Genomic DNA, 15,628 nt, shown 5'->3' with positions numbered 1-15,628 from the left:
GCTCCCACTGACCAGCTGACCCTCTCTGCGCCGATGCCTGAGCCAGGGCCCCACTTCCCCTTCACTTGAGTCCAGACTGAGGGGCTCCCCAGGCCATGCTCTGTCTCACGGCCCTGGCTGGCATCCTACACAGAGCTGGTCCCGTGTCCCCACATGAACCCCTCCTGGCGGTCCTGGGTGCCCCCTCCCCTCCCCTATCCCCAGCACACACGCAGACCCACTGTGCCGACTCTGGCCTGTCCAGAGCTCCCTGGGACAGCTCTCTCGGTGCCCCAGCCCAAAGCACTCCTGGCCAGGATGGGCACCTGCTGGCCCACAGTTGGGGCCGGGGCGTGGAAGGGCACAGACCTGGCCAGCAGGTGTGGGGTGGCACCACCCAAGCGTGGCACACTCCGACAGGTGTGTGGCCGCCAGGGCAGGTGTATGCACGGCGGCGGCCTCAGGACTGGCCAGTGGGAGACCCGGCGACCCGCCGCTACCCGCTGCGCTGGGACGCGCTGCCCTCTGGTGGGGACACGGGGAGCGCCCACACGCTCCCTTTTTCCCCGGCCGCGCCCCCAGGCGGGCCCAGGCGGCCGGAGAGTCCACCAAGACCGCCTCTTCCTGGAAGCCTTCAGTCTGCTCTGCCACTGCCCTTGGAGCGGGAGACAGTCCCGGTCTGGGGCGCCGCTGGGAAGGACCCCTCACATGGGAAGGGCCAGTGCCCAGAGCCACAGCCTTGGCACTCAACGGCGAGGGCCCACCCCAGAGCATTTCTGGCGCAGGCAGAAGAACTCAGACCACTGCTCCCCAGTGAGTAATGCAGAGTTTGATGGAAGACAAAAAATAGCCAGCATCCCCCCCCTGCCCCCGCAACACACACACACCACCACCACCACCAGGACGCAGGGTGCTGGACAGCCAAGAATTATCAGGTAGGGAAAATGTGGGAAATTACAGGGGGAGCAGCAGTTTGGAGAGGCGGTGACAGCAGGCAGACAGAATGTTCCCCACCTCCTTAGCAGCAGCCCAGGTGAAGGTGTTCAGAGAAGCGAACACCATGTTTTTGTTTAATAGGTTTGTGTGTGGTACACGTGTGTTTGGGGGGTTGGCACCCCACCCAGTGATGCTCAGGGGTTACTCCTGGCAGGACTTTGGGGACTATACCCATATGGGGGTTGGGGTCGGCCATGTGCAAAGCAAGCATCTTACCCACTGTATTATCTCTTTGGTCTAGCACACGCAATGCTAGTAGGGCCTCAGATGGGACTTGGAGAGATGAAAGACACCAGACTTGGCAGAGAATGATACAATGTTGCAAGAAAAGATGAGTGAGTTGAAGGAGCAACATCAGAGGAAACACAGGACCCTGAAAGTGAACAGACATCACACTTACGCTCTCTTTACTGTATGTCCAGTAAAGGGGCACAGGATCCCTAAAAGAACAGAGATAATCCATGCGAGAGAAAATATGTTAGGGAATGAATGGCCATATTTTCCCCAAAATTTAATGAAAAAACCATAAACTTGCCATTCTTCAAAGCTCAGCAAAACTTAAGCATAGGACATAAGAACAAAAAGCAGGGGGCTGGAGAGATAGCACAGTGGGTAGGGCGTTTGCCTTGCACGTGGCCGACCCAGGTTCAAATCCCAGCATCCCATATGGTCCCCTGAGCACAGCCAGGGATAATTCCTGAGTGCAGAGCCAGGAGTAACCCCTGTGCATCACCAGGTGTGACCCAAAAAGCCAAAAAAAAAAAAAAAGAACAAAAAGCAGTAGAGGGGCAGGAGCGCTAGTACAGCGGGTAGGGCGTTTTCCTTGCACACAGCTGACCTTGGTTCATTTCCCGGCATCCCATACAGTCTCCCAAGCACCGCCGGAAGTAATTCCTGAGTGCAGAGCCAGGACTAACCCCTGAGCATCGCTAGGTGTGACCCAAAAAGCAGGGGGAAAAAAGCAGCAGAAAAGATGCCGGGGCATGCCATTTTCTAAGTGCCAATAGCATTATAAAGGACGGTTTTCATATAAGAGTTAAGGCACTTGTTTTGCATGCTACCGATCCTTAGTTTGATCCTCAGCACCACATAGGGTCCCCTGAGTACCACCAGGAGTGACCCTTGAGCACAGAGCCAGGAGTAGACCCTGAGCACCACTGGGTGTGGTCCAAATGTCTCTGCTGTACTATTGCTCCAGCCCCCAAAGAGAATGACTTTAAAGCATCCGGAGGGAGGAAGGCGTGGGAAGGCTCAGTCGCAGTGTGCCAGGTAGTGGCGAAAGAACTACCTTCGCATGCCTGCCTGGAACCAGGGCAGCCTCACAAAAATTGAGCTGGGGAATCTGGCGGATGTGATGTTGGGAAGGCTTTGTGATTGTTGTTTAGTTCTGGGAGACCCACTGGCAAAGCCCAGGGCTCTTCTCGCAGGACCCAGGCTGCTGGGGACCAAACCCAGGTCTCTCATATGCAAAGCCTGCTCTCAGCCTGTGGGCCTTCTTTTTAGAGTTAGAATGGAAACTTTTCTGAAGATTTCTCTCTCACTGTTTTTTTGTTTTGTTTTGGGTTTTGTTTGTTTTTGCAAGTGTCCTACAGTGCCTGGTGACAGATGAGGGTCTATGGCAATTTCTTTGAGAATAGGAGGGCATGTCTATGGGCACCAGCCAACTACGGTATCTCCCAGTCCACCGTACAGCAACGGGCAGGAGCTGAATGCCAATGGGACAAAATACAAAGATAGTACATGGGGAAGTGTGGCTGCAGGGAGAGGCTCGTTAGAACAATCTTGCACCTGACACATAGAAAACAGCTGCCTTGTGCAGAAACCAGAATCAAGAAGAGAAGAAGCCCTGGTGAACAGAGAGAGAAGATGGAGGCTAAACACAGTGAAACAGAAAACAAAAGCAGCAGGGAAAGTGAACAAAGCAAAACTGGTGCCGTGAGATCAATTCAACCCAGAAATTTCTTGAAGGGGGATCAGGAAGCAAAGGGGAACAAGTGAGCAACATGAGGGGCCACTGTGGACACAGAACAGAAACAGCCCCAGTGAAGTTCACGCCTGAGGGAGAATGGACAAATCTCTGAAAAGCAAAGTGACTAGAGCTCCATCTGGAAGAATCAGGCTGAGTCTCTCATGAGATGACTTCATGAGACCTGCAGGGACAGCTCGGAGGGCTCAATGCATGGATGGTGCAGGCTGGAGGCTCAGTGGATTCCTGACATGTCCCCCCTCCAAAAAAAATAAGTATAAATGACTTTGTGTTGGAGTTAAGCTTCTTGCACAGTTGGAGGGGTCAGGGCACACTAGAAGGGCTCAGGGCCAGGTACAATGGTGGCAGGACGGGTAGTTGTGTTGTATGTCAGGAGCACAGACACGACACTATTGTAAGCCACGTGGCTGCAGAAACAGCAGCATTAAATAAAAGGGGGAGGGGCAGAGTGATAGGACAGTGGGGGGTGTTCACCTTGCAGGCTGCCCACCCGGGTAAGTCCCTGGCATCCTGTATGGCCCACTGAACCCACCTGGAGTGATCCCTGAGTGCAGAGCCAGGAGTAAGCCCTGAGCACCGCGGGGTGTGGCCCCAAATAAACAAAAAGGTCCTGACATTGGAGAGGTAGTAGGGTGCTTGCCTTACATGTGTCCAACTGTGGTTTGATCCTCAGCACCCAGACCACAAGGGGTAATTCTTGAGGTCAGAAGCAGGAGTAAGTCCTGAGCACTGCTGGATGTGAATCAAAACAAAACAAAGCAGAAACAACCCCAAAAAAGTTCCTGCAGAGAACATGCAAGGCCCGGTGGGACTTTCTAGAATGTTTGAGAGGGGTAAAGATGGACCCCAGGGAAACCCTCCCAGATGCGAGAACAGCCGTGCTATACACAGTCTGTGATGTGACCATGGACATGGAAAGAACATCTGTCATGCGCAGATGCCAGCAAGTGACTTCATTTAATCAAATTCAGGGCACACGGGAAGATCCCAGGCACACTCCCTGCCCCCTGCCCACCCACCTCGGAGCTCGCCCAGGAGGGCAAGGTACATGGTGGGGTGCGTGGGGCAGCCTCTCTGCACCCCAGCCACTAGAGGAGGCGGGAGCTTCAGGAGAGCAGCCTGAGAAGGCCACAGGGGCGCCCTGTGGAGCCTGCAGCCTGTGGGCTCCGGGGGAGGCGCTGGAGGCAGAGGCGTGAGCGGCACCTACCTGGGGGTGCCCGCAGTGTCTGCTGGGCAGCAGGCCTTTGAGCTGACCTGGAAGCTACTTCGTGTCCCCCCTGCAGCCCAGGAACATCCTCCTGGAGGCTCCAGGACCCCAAGGGTGACTCAGGAGCAGCCCAAGCCTGTGCCACCCTCAGTGCTGTAGCTCCTGCACCCTGCGGGTCCTGGCCGTGTCCCTGGACAGGACAGCAGGCGGGTGGGGTCCAGCTCTTTGCAGACCAGCTCCATGGCCATAGGTGAGCACTCTGGAGCCCATGGGCAGTGCTGCCCCAGACCAACCTGCTGCTTCTGACCTGGGGGGCACAGCTCCTGCCAGGCCTTGGGGTGAAGGGAGCAGGTCTCACCCTGGAAGGCCTGGGGGCCACAGCAGCCTGGTGTGCAGGGCCGAGCTGCGGGCGCCCCTGGGCACACCCTGCTGTGCTCCCACGTGGGCAGCCGGGTCCTCCTCCTCCACTCTGCCTGGGCTCTAGGGCCCACCCGTCTCCCTGAGGCCAGGGACACAGCCCCCTGTGTCCAGACCCCAATTGTCTCCCTGGGGGACACAGCCCCCCACGTCCAGACCCGCCCGTCTCCCTGAGGCCAGAGCCGTGAGGGGTCACAGAAGCTCCTGAGACCCCGACCTCGGTGCAGGGAGTGTGGGGAAGGGGAATGGGGGTGGGGGTGGGGGCACCAGGGGGCATCGTGGGGGGCAGGGAGAGCAGCTGGGGAGATGAGGAATGGGTGAGGGGTAGGCGGGGACATGGGCAGGGAAGAATGGCGGGTCAGGGTGAGGAAGGGCACAGAGGATGGATGAAGGGTGGGGCTGGCCCTCTGGCTGCCACCAGCAGGGAGCAGCCCAGTCTCGGAGAGCAGGGCCTACACTGCAGGGCGGGCACGAAGGCAGGCAGGGAGCGGCTGGCAGATGGCGTGACTGCCGTCCTCTGGACTGCACACGTGGAGGCCTGGCTCCTCTCCCCGGGACCCCAGGTACAGCGATGGGCTGAGTGCTGCAAGTCACAGAAGCCAGGATGGACGGAAGCTTCCGGAACCCGGTCTGAGGCTGCACACAGCTCATTTTGGGTCAAGCTGCTGGAGGGAGGCCAGAGCCCCAAGAGAAGGGAAGACAGTACCCCGGAAAGACCCTGCCATGGTCCCTGGTTTGCATCCCCTAGTTGGGCCGGGCAGCTGTGCTCCCTCCCTGACCCCTGGCAATAGTTGGGGTTTGGGCCAGACCTGCTGGGAGCCCTCACAAGGGAGAAAACCCACACAAGTTGGGGGTGCAAGCCCCCCTGAACCAGAAGGCACAGCTGTGGGAGTCAGCAGAGTCTGTCATGGCCACACGGCACAAGGCGACAGTCATCAGATGAGGAGAGGGCACCTGGATGGGGACAGCATTCCTGGGGCGTGGACACAGTGTCCAGCAGTGAGCCCGGGCACACAGGCACCCGCCTCGTGCTCAGGCTGCCATGCTGAACCCAGGACAGGGCTCAGTGAGGCGGCCTTGCTCTCCACAGGGTCCCAGGCCGTTTCCTGGAGGGCCAGTGCTGACTGGGCCCAGCGGGCAGGGGTGAGAAGTACCCGAGAGATCAGGACACGGCCTACTAGAGAGCACCCGAGGCGCCCAGGAGTCCAGGGAAGGTTTGCTTTGCTTTTTGTTTTAGGGGCCTCACTCAGCAGTGCTCAGAGTTGACTCCGGGCGAGCTCAGGTGACTATATCGGGTGCTGTGAACACGGGTAGGCTGTGTACATGGTGAGCGCCCTCCCTGCTCCATCACTCTGCTCCCACCCTGGCAAGCTGCGGTCTGCATCAAGGCAAGGCTGCTGTCCCTCAACTGCTGCCCAGAGGCACAGAGACCAGCAGGTGGCAGGGGCACAGCATGCATGTCCCATCAGACTACAAGCCACCACGGCCCACCCTGCCTCAGCCCACCCAGGGCCTCAGTCAGCGACCACCAAGGGGCCTGGGGGCAGACAGAGGTCACACTGTGTGCTCCCCACCAGGGCAGGGACGAGGGGGACCCCAGCATCCTGGTATGCGCGGAGTCAGGCGCTCAGCCGCGCATGGACGGGGTGTGCCTGCCCCTGCACGTGCGCTGCGCCACAAGACACCACACCCAGGATGAGCTCTGTGGGCCTCGCAGGGGCCCCTGCACCCACAGAGGCAGGGATGGCTCGCAGCGGGCCTGGGTGCCCCTGAGCTTCTCACACTGGGGAGCCAGCATGGGGTGAGGCCCCTGCACCCACAGAGACAGGGGATGGCTTGCAGCGGGCCTGGGTGCCCCTGAGCTTCTCACACTGGGGAGCCAGCATGGGGTGAGGCCCCTGCACCCACTTTTGCTGGGACCCCACTGGCCGAGACCACAGCCCCTGCCAGGAGCCCTCCCGCTCCCTCTGGGCACGCACCTTCCCCCAACTCTGCCAACACCTCCTTGTCCTGGTCTGCCTGTGGGGGGGTGTCCAGGGGTCCCTCCAGCGTAGCCTCAACTCCTGAATCTGCAGGACGAACAGCACAGCCCCAAGGTGGCCGGGGCCTGGGCTCCCCCGGGCAGGGCCACTCTGAGCAAGAGGCAGTGGGCAAGGCCCAGGCCAGTACCGTTCCACAAAGTCACACGTGAGCCGACATGTGGAAAGGCGCATGTCTTAGGGGGGCGTGTGGGCTGTGCACCTGCCCACCCCTCCCCCACAGGCCCATCCAGGCAGGGGCCCTCACGACCCGGGGTCCTCCACGTAGCGCACAGGACTGGAGAAGGGGCCTGGCCGCGCCCAGTAGTCCACGGCACGCACGCGGTAGGAGCCGGAGACAGCAGCAGAGTCTGGGGATGGACAGGCGGGTCCCGGGTTAAGCCCCTGAACCCACCCCAAGTCCTGAAAGCCCCCCAGCTGGAGGTGGCAAGAGGCACGGCGCACCTGGGCTGAACACGAACAGGTTGAAGGTGGAGGGCTTCCTGCGGACAGGCACGAAGGCCGCGCGGGGCCCCTCTGCGGAGAACTGGACCTCGTAGGTCCACAGGCACCTGCAAGGCAGCACAAGGCCACTCACCCTCCCCCTGCAGCGCCCTGGACGGGAAACGATGCTGCCGCTCACTCACGCACTTGGAGCCCACCCGCTTGTCCGACCAGACGAGGAGTAGCTGCCCTCGGGTCAGGGGTAGTGCGCGGAGCCGGGTCACCTGAGGGTCAGAGGAGATGCGTGAGGCAGGGGCTGTGCAGGGCATCAGGGTGGCACGGGAAGGGGCACCTGCCTGTCCGGGCGGCTTCTCGGGGCGGGCACACACGTGCAGTAGCAGGAGTGCGGGCACCGGGAGCTTGGGGCGCAGGGTCAGGTGGCCGTGGGCGGGGAAGGGCCTAGGTGCCGAAGCCACGGGGTCCTGAGGAAGCAGGCGGACATCAGGGACCCCAGGCGTGGGTGGATGGGCACGCACAGCCTCCCCTGTGCCCGCCCGCCTTGGAACCTCTGCCGCGCGCATCTGCCGGAACTGCTGGGCGGAGGGGAAGACGGGCCGGCCGAGGCGCTGCCACTCTGCATAGGGGCTGCAGAGCTGGTTGTCCATATACAGCGTCACGTAGACGAGGCCTGCGGGTCCGCGGGATGGACACTGAGGCTGCACCATCCTGCAGCCCTGCCCCGCCCCGCCCGCCCTGCCCCCTACTCACCCTTGCCCGGGGGCACGCCCTGCAGGCGCAGGGTCATGGCCACGCTGCGGTTGGCGTGGGCCCGGGTGTCATCGCTTATGTAGACCAGCACCGTGACACGCCAGGCATCGGAGGGGCCTGCTGGGCGGTGGGTGCTGGCCAGGACCCCCAACGAGTGATTGCTGTCCAGCACCACCCCGGCCTGCGACACCTCGGCCCAGAGCTGCTCACCGTCTGCGGGCCAGGTCCCACGCGAAGGTCACTCGCTGCCGTCTGCCCCCCTGGCCCGTCCCCGAGCGGCGGGCAGCGCCCTGTGCTCACCCAGCAGCGCCAGCAGCCCCAGGCCCGTGAGCACCGGCTTCCGCAGCAGCTGCACGTGGGGCGGGTGCGTGTCGTTGACCTGGAAGCGCGCCGTGAGCGTGCGCTGCGTGAAGGGGTGCGGGTGGTAGCTCAGGAAGGCGTTGTCGTTGCTCAGCAGAGAGTAGCGCAGCCCCGAGCTGTTGTCAGCCACCAGCAGGTTCTGGTGCTGCGCGATGACCTGCGGCGGCGGGACGTGCTCAGCGGGCGGGCGCAGGGTGCCCGCGGCTGGGCCGGGGTGGGGGCACGGGCGCCTCACCTTCACCACCATGGCCGCGTAGGTCACATCGGCCCTCCAGGGCTGCGGCCGGGACCAGCCCACCAGTGGGTCAGCCTCGTCGTTGTAAATGGGGGTGGCGGCGAACTCGGGGAACAGCCGCTGGATCTGCTGCACGGCCGCCTTCTCCTGCTCCAGGATGTGGATGGAGCTGCCCGCGCCCTGCGCACAGCGGCATGAGCGTTCCGGGCCCGCCACGGCAGCCGGGCCACCGCCGGGCCTCGGGCCTGGACGCACCTTCTTGTGGAGGGCGATGTAGTCCAGTCGCACGCCCAGCTCCCCGGTGAAGAAGTTGGTGCCATGGTGGCAGTGCGCCAGCAGCCCCCAGCACAGCGGTGAGCGGGGTGGCGGGTAGAAGGAGTCGCCAGGGCCGCCCAGGCGCAGTGCGGGGCTGGCCTCGCGCAACCCCTCGGAGCAGGCATCGTAGTAGTTGCAGAAGCCTGCGCGAAGGCGCTGGGTCATCCCCGAAGGGTCTCACGTGCCCCACCCCAGGAGCCCCGCCTACCTTGCAAGGTCATGGTCACGTTGTCGAAGTCATGGTGGTCCGGCTCGTTCCATGTCTCGAAGTTCCACCGGGACACATGTGCGAGTCCATACCGCCCTGCAAAGTGGCCCTGCTGAGGCACGCCTCCCCTCCCTGGGGGCCTGTCCCGAAGGCGGGGTGCCCTACGCACCGATGTATCTGCGGGCCAGCTGGGAGACCAGGTCCTTCCAGGCAAACACCTGCTGCTTGTCCTCGAAGTCCGTGAAGCGTCCAGAGGGGCTGCCCATCAGTTCAAAGCCTGCCGCACAGGAGAGCCTGCCTGCCACCCACCTGCTTCCTCCCGCCCCCGCCCCCCACCTCTGCCTACCTGGCAGGAGCTGGTTCTCCCTGAGAAGGTCCAGGTACCCGTCCAGGTGGGTGAAGTTGTAGGTGAGCCCCTGTCCAGCTGAGCCCCTGGCAGGAGGACGTCAGCGTGAGAGAGGGGAGAAGGGCCCTGGGCTGGAGCCGCCACCGGCAAGCAGGAGGCAGATGCCAGAGACCTGCCCGCCCAAGCTGCCGGCTACAGAGCCTGTGGCCAGGGGTGGGGCAGGGGCCACAGGGTGTGTGGGAAGGCTCAGAGGGCAGGGGCCATGGGGAGTAGGGGAGATGAATGAGGGGTGGCAGGGTGCCACCTGCGCCTGTGGCTTGTGTAGGCCAGGGACCCTCAATCCAGGGGCAGACGCTCCCTTGTTTCTGGGGACACAAGCCCCAGGCAGGAGGCACGAGTGTCAGGCCCACAGGAACTGACTGGCTGAGGCCGTGGGCACGTGGAGGCCGGGGGGGGGGGGTGGAGCTGAGCAGGCCACAGCCCAGACAGAGCCCACAGCGGGCACCCGGGGCTCCCCTGGACCGGCCCTCACCTCATCCTGTGTTCAGTGCCTATTACAGCTTCAGCGTCCAGCCACCCGGCCCAGCCCCGTCCTCCTGTTGCCCCAGGTTTGCCCACACGGGGCAGAGTCCTGGTGACAGCCAGACTGGGGGCAGGACAGGAGTGGACAGGTGAGCAGACAGCCTCTGGGCGAGTGGAGGGTGCTGGGGACACAGTGCTGGGGTCCTGCCCCCGAGTTCCCAGACTTCATCCAGGACGGGGGATGCTTCGGGGGGTGGGGGGTGAGCCCAGATTGGGGTGTGCCAGGGGGAGCACTACAGGCGGGTGCCCTGGGGACCTTCCTGCAACGGAGCGCGGGGGAGGGAGCAGCTGCATGCCCTGCCAGGAGCCAGGGCCTCTACACGTGCTTCCTGCTGCTCCAGGCCGCGCCCTGCAGGAAGGGGACTCCCCCTCCCCAGCCCTCCCATCCAAAGGTCAGTGCCAGTAGCCAAGAAAGAACCGCTCACACGCAGGGCTAAAAATTAAGTGCACAGGCAGGCGGGTTCCAAAGTTCCGCAGGTGTGTGCCGGGGTGGGGGCGCCACTAGCTCGCCGCAGGGGCTCCAGGCGCACCGAGGGAGCGGGAGCGAGGTAAACAGGGCGGCTGGGGGACGCGGGGCGCGGGCCGACCTCACTGTGGGGGGGAGCAGAACCCGGGACCTGCCTGCCCCGGCGCCCACCGGGGAGGGTCCCCGGGCCCCCCCAGCCCAGCCTGAGTGCGTGTGCCATGAGGACGAGCCGTGCCGCGCGGGTGAGTGCTCGGTGCAGGGGCGCAGTGATGGGCGCAGTGATGGGTGGGAGAGAGGGCACGATGGCCAGGCACCCCGGAAGCCCCACCGTGTGCTGGGGGGGCAGGGGGTAGGGAGCCAGCCTGGAGAGCTCCTCAAAGGCAACAAGAACCAGCTGTGCGGCCCTGGGGCGCACAGAGCCCAGGGAAGGGTCTGGGGACCCCCACCCCACGTACAGATGGGGACGGAGGGCGTGGGGTGGCACTCTGGGGGCACGCCAGGGGCCCACAGGGCTCTGAAAGGTCAAGCATGACCTCAGCAGAAACTTCCGGTCACAATTCCTGCCACCAAGGACGGCACGGCTGGCCCCGGGGCCGCAGGATGTGCAGGAGCCGGGACAACTCCCCAAGTGTCCCCTGAACGGCCCCTCCTCGCGTCCCTGTCAGGGCCAGCAGTACCTTCGACCACGGGGACTGGCAGCCCTGGCCAGGAACCAGCAGCAGCAGCCGGTAGCAGGGCAGAGATAAAGCCCGTTTATGAGCCAGCAGTGGCACGGGAGATAAGCCATGGCTTCTGTACAGTCCCCACCTGAGCCACTGCCACTCTGGCCTGGACAGCCGAGCTGGGCACACCTGCACATGCAGGCACGCTCCTCCCACGCTCTTCCCTGCGTGGGGCTGGAGGCGCAAAGGGGCCTGGAGTGCCCCTGTCCGCTGCAGCCCCCGGCCCCCAGGGAAGCCACCTCACGTGCTTCCTGGAGAGTGAGGCCTGGCACACGGCTGGCACCTCTGAGAGTGACCACTGAGCACTGCTGGGTGTGGCCCCAAACCCAGTAGAGATGGACACCCTTTCTGGGGCTGGGCTCACCGTGGTACCAGCCCTGGCTGTGACCCCCACCTCCCCAGACACCCACAGACCCCTCCCCACCCCTGCAGACATGCAGTCACCCACAGGCACTCCCACGCACCTACAGATGCACCCACAGACACGCCCCCTCCCCGTGATCTGCTTACCCTGCATGACCCAGGTCGGGCGTCCGCAGGGCAGCGGGTGGGCACGGCATGTGGGAGCAAGGCTGGGGGTGCCAGGGAAGAGACGTGGAGACCCACCTCCCAGGGCCCTGGGGTTGTGTGCGGGCTTAGTGAAAGGGTCAGTGGCCAGCTAGGAACCCTCAGTTGTGCCCCACCCCAGAATCTGCCACAGCCGTCTGCCAGGCCAGCCGCACCCACAGCGTCGTCTGAGGTGGGGAGCTTGCCGAGCCTCTGATTACAGCACAGCTCCCAGCCCTCCGGATTAGCCGCTCAGGTAATGGAGGTGGACCCGTGACTCAGCACTCTCCAGGTAAATAACGTAGCTGCAGGCCCAGCCCAGTGGGCAGCACCAGAGCCTGGAGGCCAACAGTCCAGCACTGCCAGCCACTCAGTGCTTAGCCGGCTCCTGGCACCGCTTGCCAGCACCCTGTGCTTGGAGCCGGCGGGCTCAGGGGTCCGGCCAGCACACTCCAGGGGAGCCAGGGCTGGCCCTCCTGGCCTCTGCCCCGGTGAGTCAGCCCAGGCCCGAAAAACTCCCTGGGGAAGGGGTGGGGCGGCCCCCTCCCACCAGGGAGACAGGTGGCCAGACCACCGTGTGTGTGTCAGTGAGGGACATAGCTCTCAGCCCCCGCTGCGGGCACTGGCAGTGTGACAGGCCACGGGCAGGAGGCATGTGGAGGGGGCCCCAGCGTGCGGGGCTGCGCGGGGGCGGGGCTGCCCCTGACCCGCTGTTTCTGGCCACAGGATCCTGAGGTGCCCACCATGGATGTGTGCCCAGAGCATACACCACAGGGGCCAGGGCTGGTGCTGGTGCGCCGGCAGCCCCCCGCCCCCCGGGGCCTGCGGCAGAGGCTCAAGGGCCAGCTGAGGTGGCGAGGGTGCAGCCTGCAGCGTGCCCGGGCACTGCTGCAGACGCTGGTACCTGCCACACGCTGGCTGCCACGCTACCGCCTGCGGGAAGACCTAGCTGGCGACGTGCTGTCCGGGCTGGTCATCGGCATCATCCTGGTGCCCCAGGCCATCGCCTACTCCCTGCTGGCCGGGCTGCAGCCAATCTACAGCCTCTACACCTCCTTCTTCGCCAACCTCATCTACTTCCTGCTGGGCACCTCGCGCCACGTGTCTGTGGGCATCTTCAGCCTGCTGTGCCTCATGGTGGGGCAGGTGGTGGACCGTGAGCTCCTGCTGGCCGGCTTCGACCCTGCTGCCACTGCCGAGGGCCCGGGGTGGAACCTCAGTGCCCACAACACCTCCACAGAGGCACTGGAGCCCCAGCTGTGCAGCCGGGACTGCTATGCCATCCGCGTGGCCTGCGCCCTCACACTGGTGACCGGAATCTACCAGGTGAGGCGTCTGAGCACCACCCTGGGAGGCCAGAGGGGGGCGGGCTGTGCGGGGAGGGCGGCGTGCACATCGGGGGCCAGGCCCTAGGTCCCCAGAGCACGTGACATGAGGCAGCGGGGGGAGGCGTGGCCTCCTGCCCGTGTGTCCGTGCATCAGCGTGGCCAGCTCCCTGTCATGCTGGGTGACTTCCTGACCACACGTCTCAGCGTGCAGGTGACCCAGATGGGCTCTGTCCACAGGTCCTCATGGGCATCTTCCGCCTGGGCTTCCTGTCCACCTACCTCTCACAGCCGCTGCTGGACGGCTTCGCAGCCGGCGCCTCGGTGACCATCCTGACCTCGCAGCTCCGGCACATGCTGGGTGTGCGGCTGCCCCGCCACCAGGGCCCAGGCATGGTGCCACGCACGTGGCTCAGCCTCCTGCGCAGCATCGGGCGGGCCAACCCCTGTGACGTGGTGACCAGCGCCCTGAGCCTGGCCCTGCTGCTGGCCACCAAGGAGCTGTCTGAGCGCTGCCGGCACCGCCTGCGGGTGCCCCTGCCCGCGGAGCTGCTGGTCATTGTGGCGGCCACGCTCGTGTCCCACTTCGGGCGGCTCCATGAGCGCTTCGGATCCAGTGTGGCTGGCCACATCCCCACTGGCTTCGTGGCCCCTCAGGTGCCGGACGCCGGGCTGATGTGGCGCGTGGCGCTGGATGCGGTGCCGCTGGCCCTGGTGGGCTCTGCCTTCTCCATCTCCCTGGCCGAGATGTTCGCGCGCAGCCACGGCTACGCGGTGAGGGCCAACCAGGAGCTGCTGGCCGTGGGCTGCTGCAACGTGGTCCCCGCCTTCTTCCACTGCTTCGCCACCAGCGCCGCCCTGGCCAAGAGCCTGGTGAAGACGGCCACGGGCGGCCGCACGCAGCTGTCGGGCGTGGTCAGCGCCGTGGTGGTGCTGCTGGTGCTGCTGGTGCTGGCGCCGCTCTTCCGTGCCCTGCCGCGCAGCGTGCTGGCCTGCGTCATCGCCGCCAGCCTGCGGGGCGCGCTGTGCAAGGTGCGGGACGTGCCCCGGCTCTGGCGGCTCAGCAGGCCCGACGCCCTGGTGTGGGTGGCCACCGCGGCCACCTGCGTGCTCCTCAGCACCGAGGCCGGGCTGCTGGCCGGGGCGCTGCTCTCCGTGCTCGGCCTGGCTGCCCGCACGCGGCGCCCGCGGGCTGCCCTCCTGGCGCGTGCCGGGGACTCTGCCTGCTACGAGGATGCGGCCGAGTTCGAGGGCCTGGTGGCCGAGCCGGGGGTGCGGGTGTTCCGCTTCGCGGGCCCGCTCTACCATGCCAACAAGGACTTCTTTCTGCGCTCACTCTACGGCCTCACCGGGCTGGACCCAGGCCGTGCGGCTGCCAGGAGGACAGGGCAGGGCACGCAGGAGGGCACGGACCTGGCTGCAGGGCCCAGTGCCGCAGCCCTGCTGCCCCCCGCAGCCGACTTCCATGCCGTGGTCATCGACTGTGCCCCCCTGCTGTTCCTGGATGTAGCGGGCATGGCCACGCTGCGCCAGCTGCGGAGAGACTACCAGGCCCTGGGCATCGCTCTGCTCCTGGCCGGCTGCAGCCCCTCAGTCAGAGCTGCCCTGTGCAGAGGGGGCTTCCTCGGGGAAGACCAGGAGGACAGCGCAGAGGAGGGACAGCTGTTCCCCAGTGTCCACAGCGCCGTGCAGGCCGCCCACTCCCGCTTCAGGGAGCAGATGCCTGCGGAGCGCCCCCACTAGGATCCCCTGCCTGCCCCACTGTGTCCTGAGTGTCACCCCGGCAGCCAGACTCAGAGACCTCTACGCCACAGACCCCGGGCCCACAAGCACAGCGCTGCAGCCCGCATCACACCCAAGGGTTTCTCAGCTCCGCTGGGGAGGTATGTCCGGACCAGCCATGCCCCAGCCTTCCCCAGGGGCTGGCCCGGCAGAGTTGGGCGGTGAGCTGAACACCAGGTGGGCCCCAGACCAGAGCTGGCCAGGGCCTGCGGGGAGAGTGCAGGTGCAGCGACGGCCCCGGGGTGCCCCGCCCCAGGCACACCCACCTGGCCGTGAGGAGCTCCAGCAGCCAGTGGGTGCGCACCTGCTCTATTCCTCCGTGAGGGACGGCGCCCACGTAGGCCAGGTTGAGCTGCTGGTCCCAGCTGAGGACGAAGCGGTCAGCCTGGCTGTGGGGCAGTGGGGGGCTGGGGAGAGACAGGGGCGAGAGTGACTCCCTGATCCAGGTCTGCAGGACCCCTCCTCCCGAGCACAGAATAAACCCCCTGATGCGGAAAGGTTCTGTCTGTGGGGGCCGGGCGGCGCGGCCCAGCTCACCAGAAGCCGGTGCTCCTCCAGAAGGGCCGCAGCGGCCGCAGCGGCCGTGCCGCGTCCACGCGCACCAGGTACGGGGCCCGGGCCAGGGCCGCGGGGGCCGCCAGCAGCGCCCCCAGGAGTGCGAGCAGCGGGGCGCGGGGCCGCTGGGGACGCATGGCGCTGGGGACCACCGGCCCGGTGCCGCGTTCCGCCTCCGGGTCGGGTCGTGGGCCACGTGACGGTGGCCTGCCGGGCGGGGACAGGGCCCTGGGCAGAGGCGGAGGGGCAGGGCGACGAGATGGGGGCGTGGACGGGGGCGGGGTGGAGGGGCCAGGGTACCAGGGCGGGGACAGTGGCTGGGCAGGGCCTGGGGCTTCCGGACAGCAGGGCCTGGGACGGCCTCTCTGGC

The 15,628-nt window shown here is 65.2% G+C and overlaps 2 protein-coding genes across 5 annotated transcripts; one reads left to right on the top strand and one right to left on the bottom strand.

The window, feature by feature from the left end:
• Positions 1–6,703: 6,703 nt before the first annotated feature.
• On the bottom strand, positions 6,704–15,442 carry IDUA (alpha-L-iduronidase). Of its 4 annotated transcripts, none has more exons than XM_055139187.1 (14): positions 15,241–15,442; positions 14,970–15,110; positions 9,281–9,366; positions 9,104–9,232; positions 8,935–9,030; positions 8,667–8,869; positions 8,412–8,591; positions 8,117–8,333; positions 7,817–7,933; positions 7,615–7,736; positions 7,405–7,530; positions 7,256–7,332; positions 7,070–7,176; positions 6,704–6,975 (listed from the first exon to the last, which is right to left on the bottom strand). In XM_055139187.1, the coding sequence occupies exons 1-14, from the start codon at positions 15,393–15,395 to the stop codon at positions 6,869–6,871; spliced, it is 1,863 nt and encodes a 620-aa protein (XP_054995162.1). In that variant the 5' UTR covers positions 15,396–15,442; the 3' UTR covers positions 6,704–6,868. The 4 variants fall into 4 exon arrangements, with proteins under 4 accessions (XP_054995162.1, XP_054995161.1, XP_004617499.2 ...); XM_055139186.1 differs by having other exon boundaries at positions 6,707–6,975; positions 7,817–8,029; XM_004617442.2 differs by having other exon boundaries at positions 6,708–6,975; positions 7,817–8,029; positions 9,104–9,211.
• Positions 12,341–13,108, top strand: SLC26A1 (solute carrier family 26 member 1). The gene has a single exon (XM_012934709.2). It carries the CDS (start codon positions 12,341–12,343, stop codon positions 13,007–13,009), a length of 669 nt encoding a protein of 222 aa, XP_012790163.2. The 3' UTR covers positions 13,010–13,108.
• Positions 15,443–15,628: the final 186 nt, after the last annotated feature.

This window comes from Sorex araneus, chromosome 5, assembly GCF_027595985.1.
Source record: "Sorex araneus isolate mSorAra2 chromosome 5, mSorAra2.pri, whole genome shotgun sequence".
Taxonomy (NCBI): Eukaryota; Metazoa; Chordata; class Mammalia; order Eulipotyphla; family Soricidae; genus Sorex; species Sorex araneus.
The sequence above is the reverse complement of the archived record's forward strand: the minus strand, read 5'-3'. Positions and strand labels throughout refer to the sequence as shown.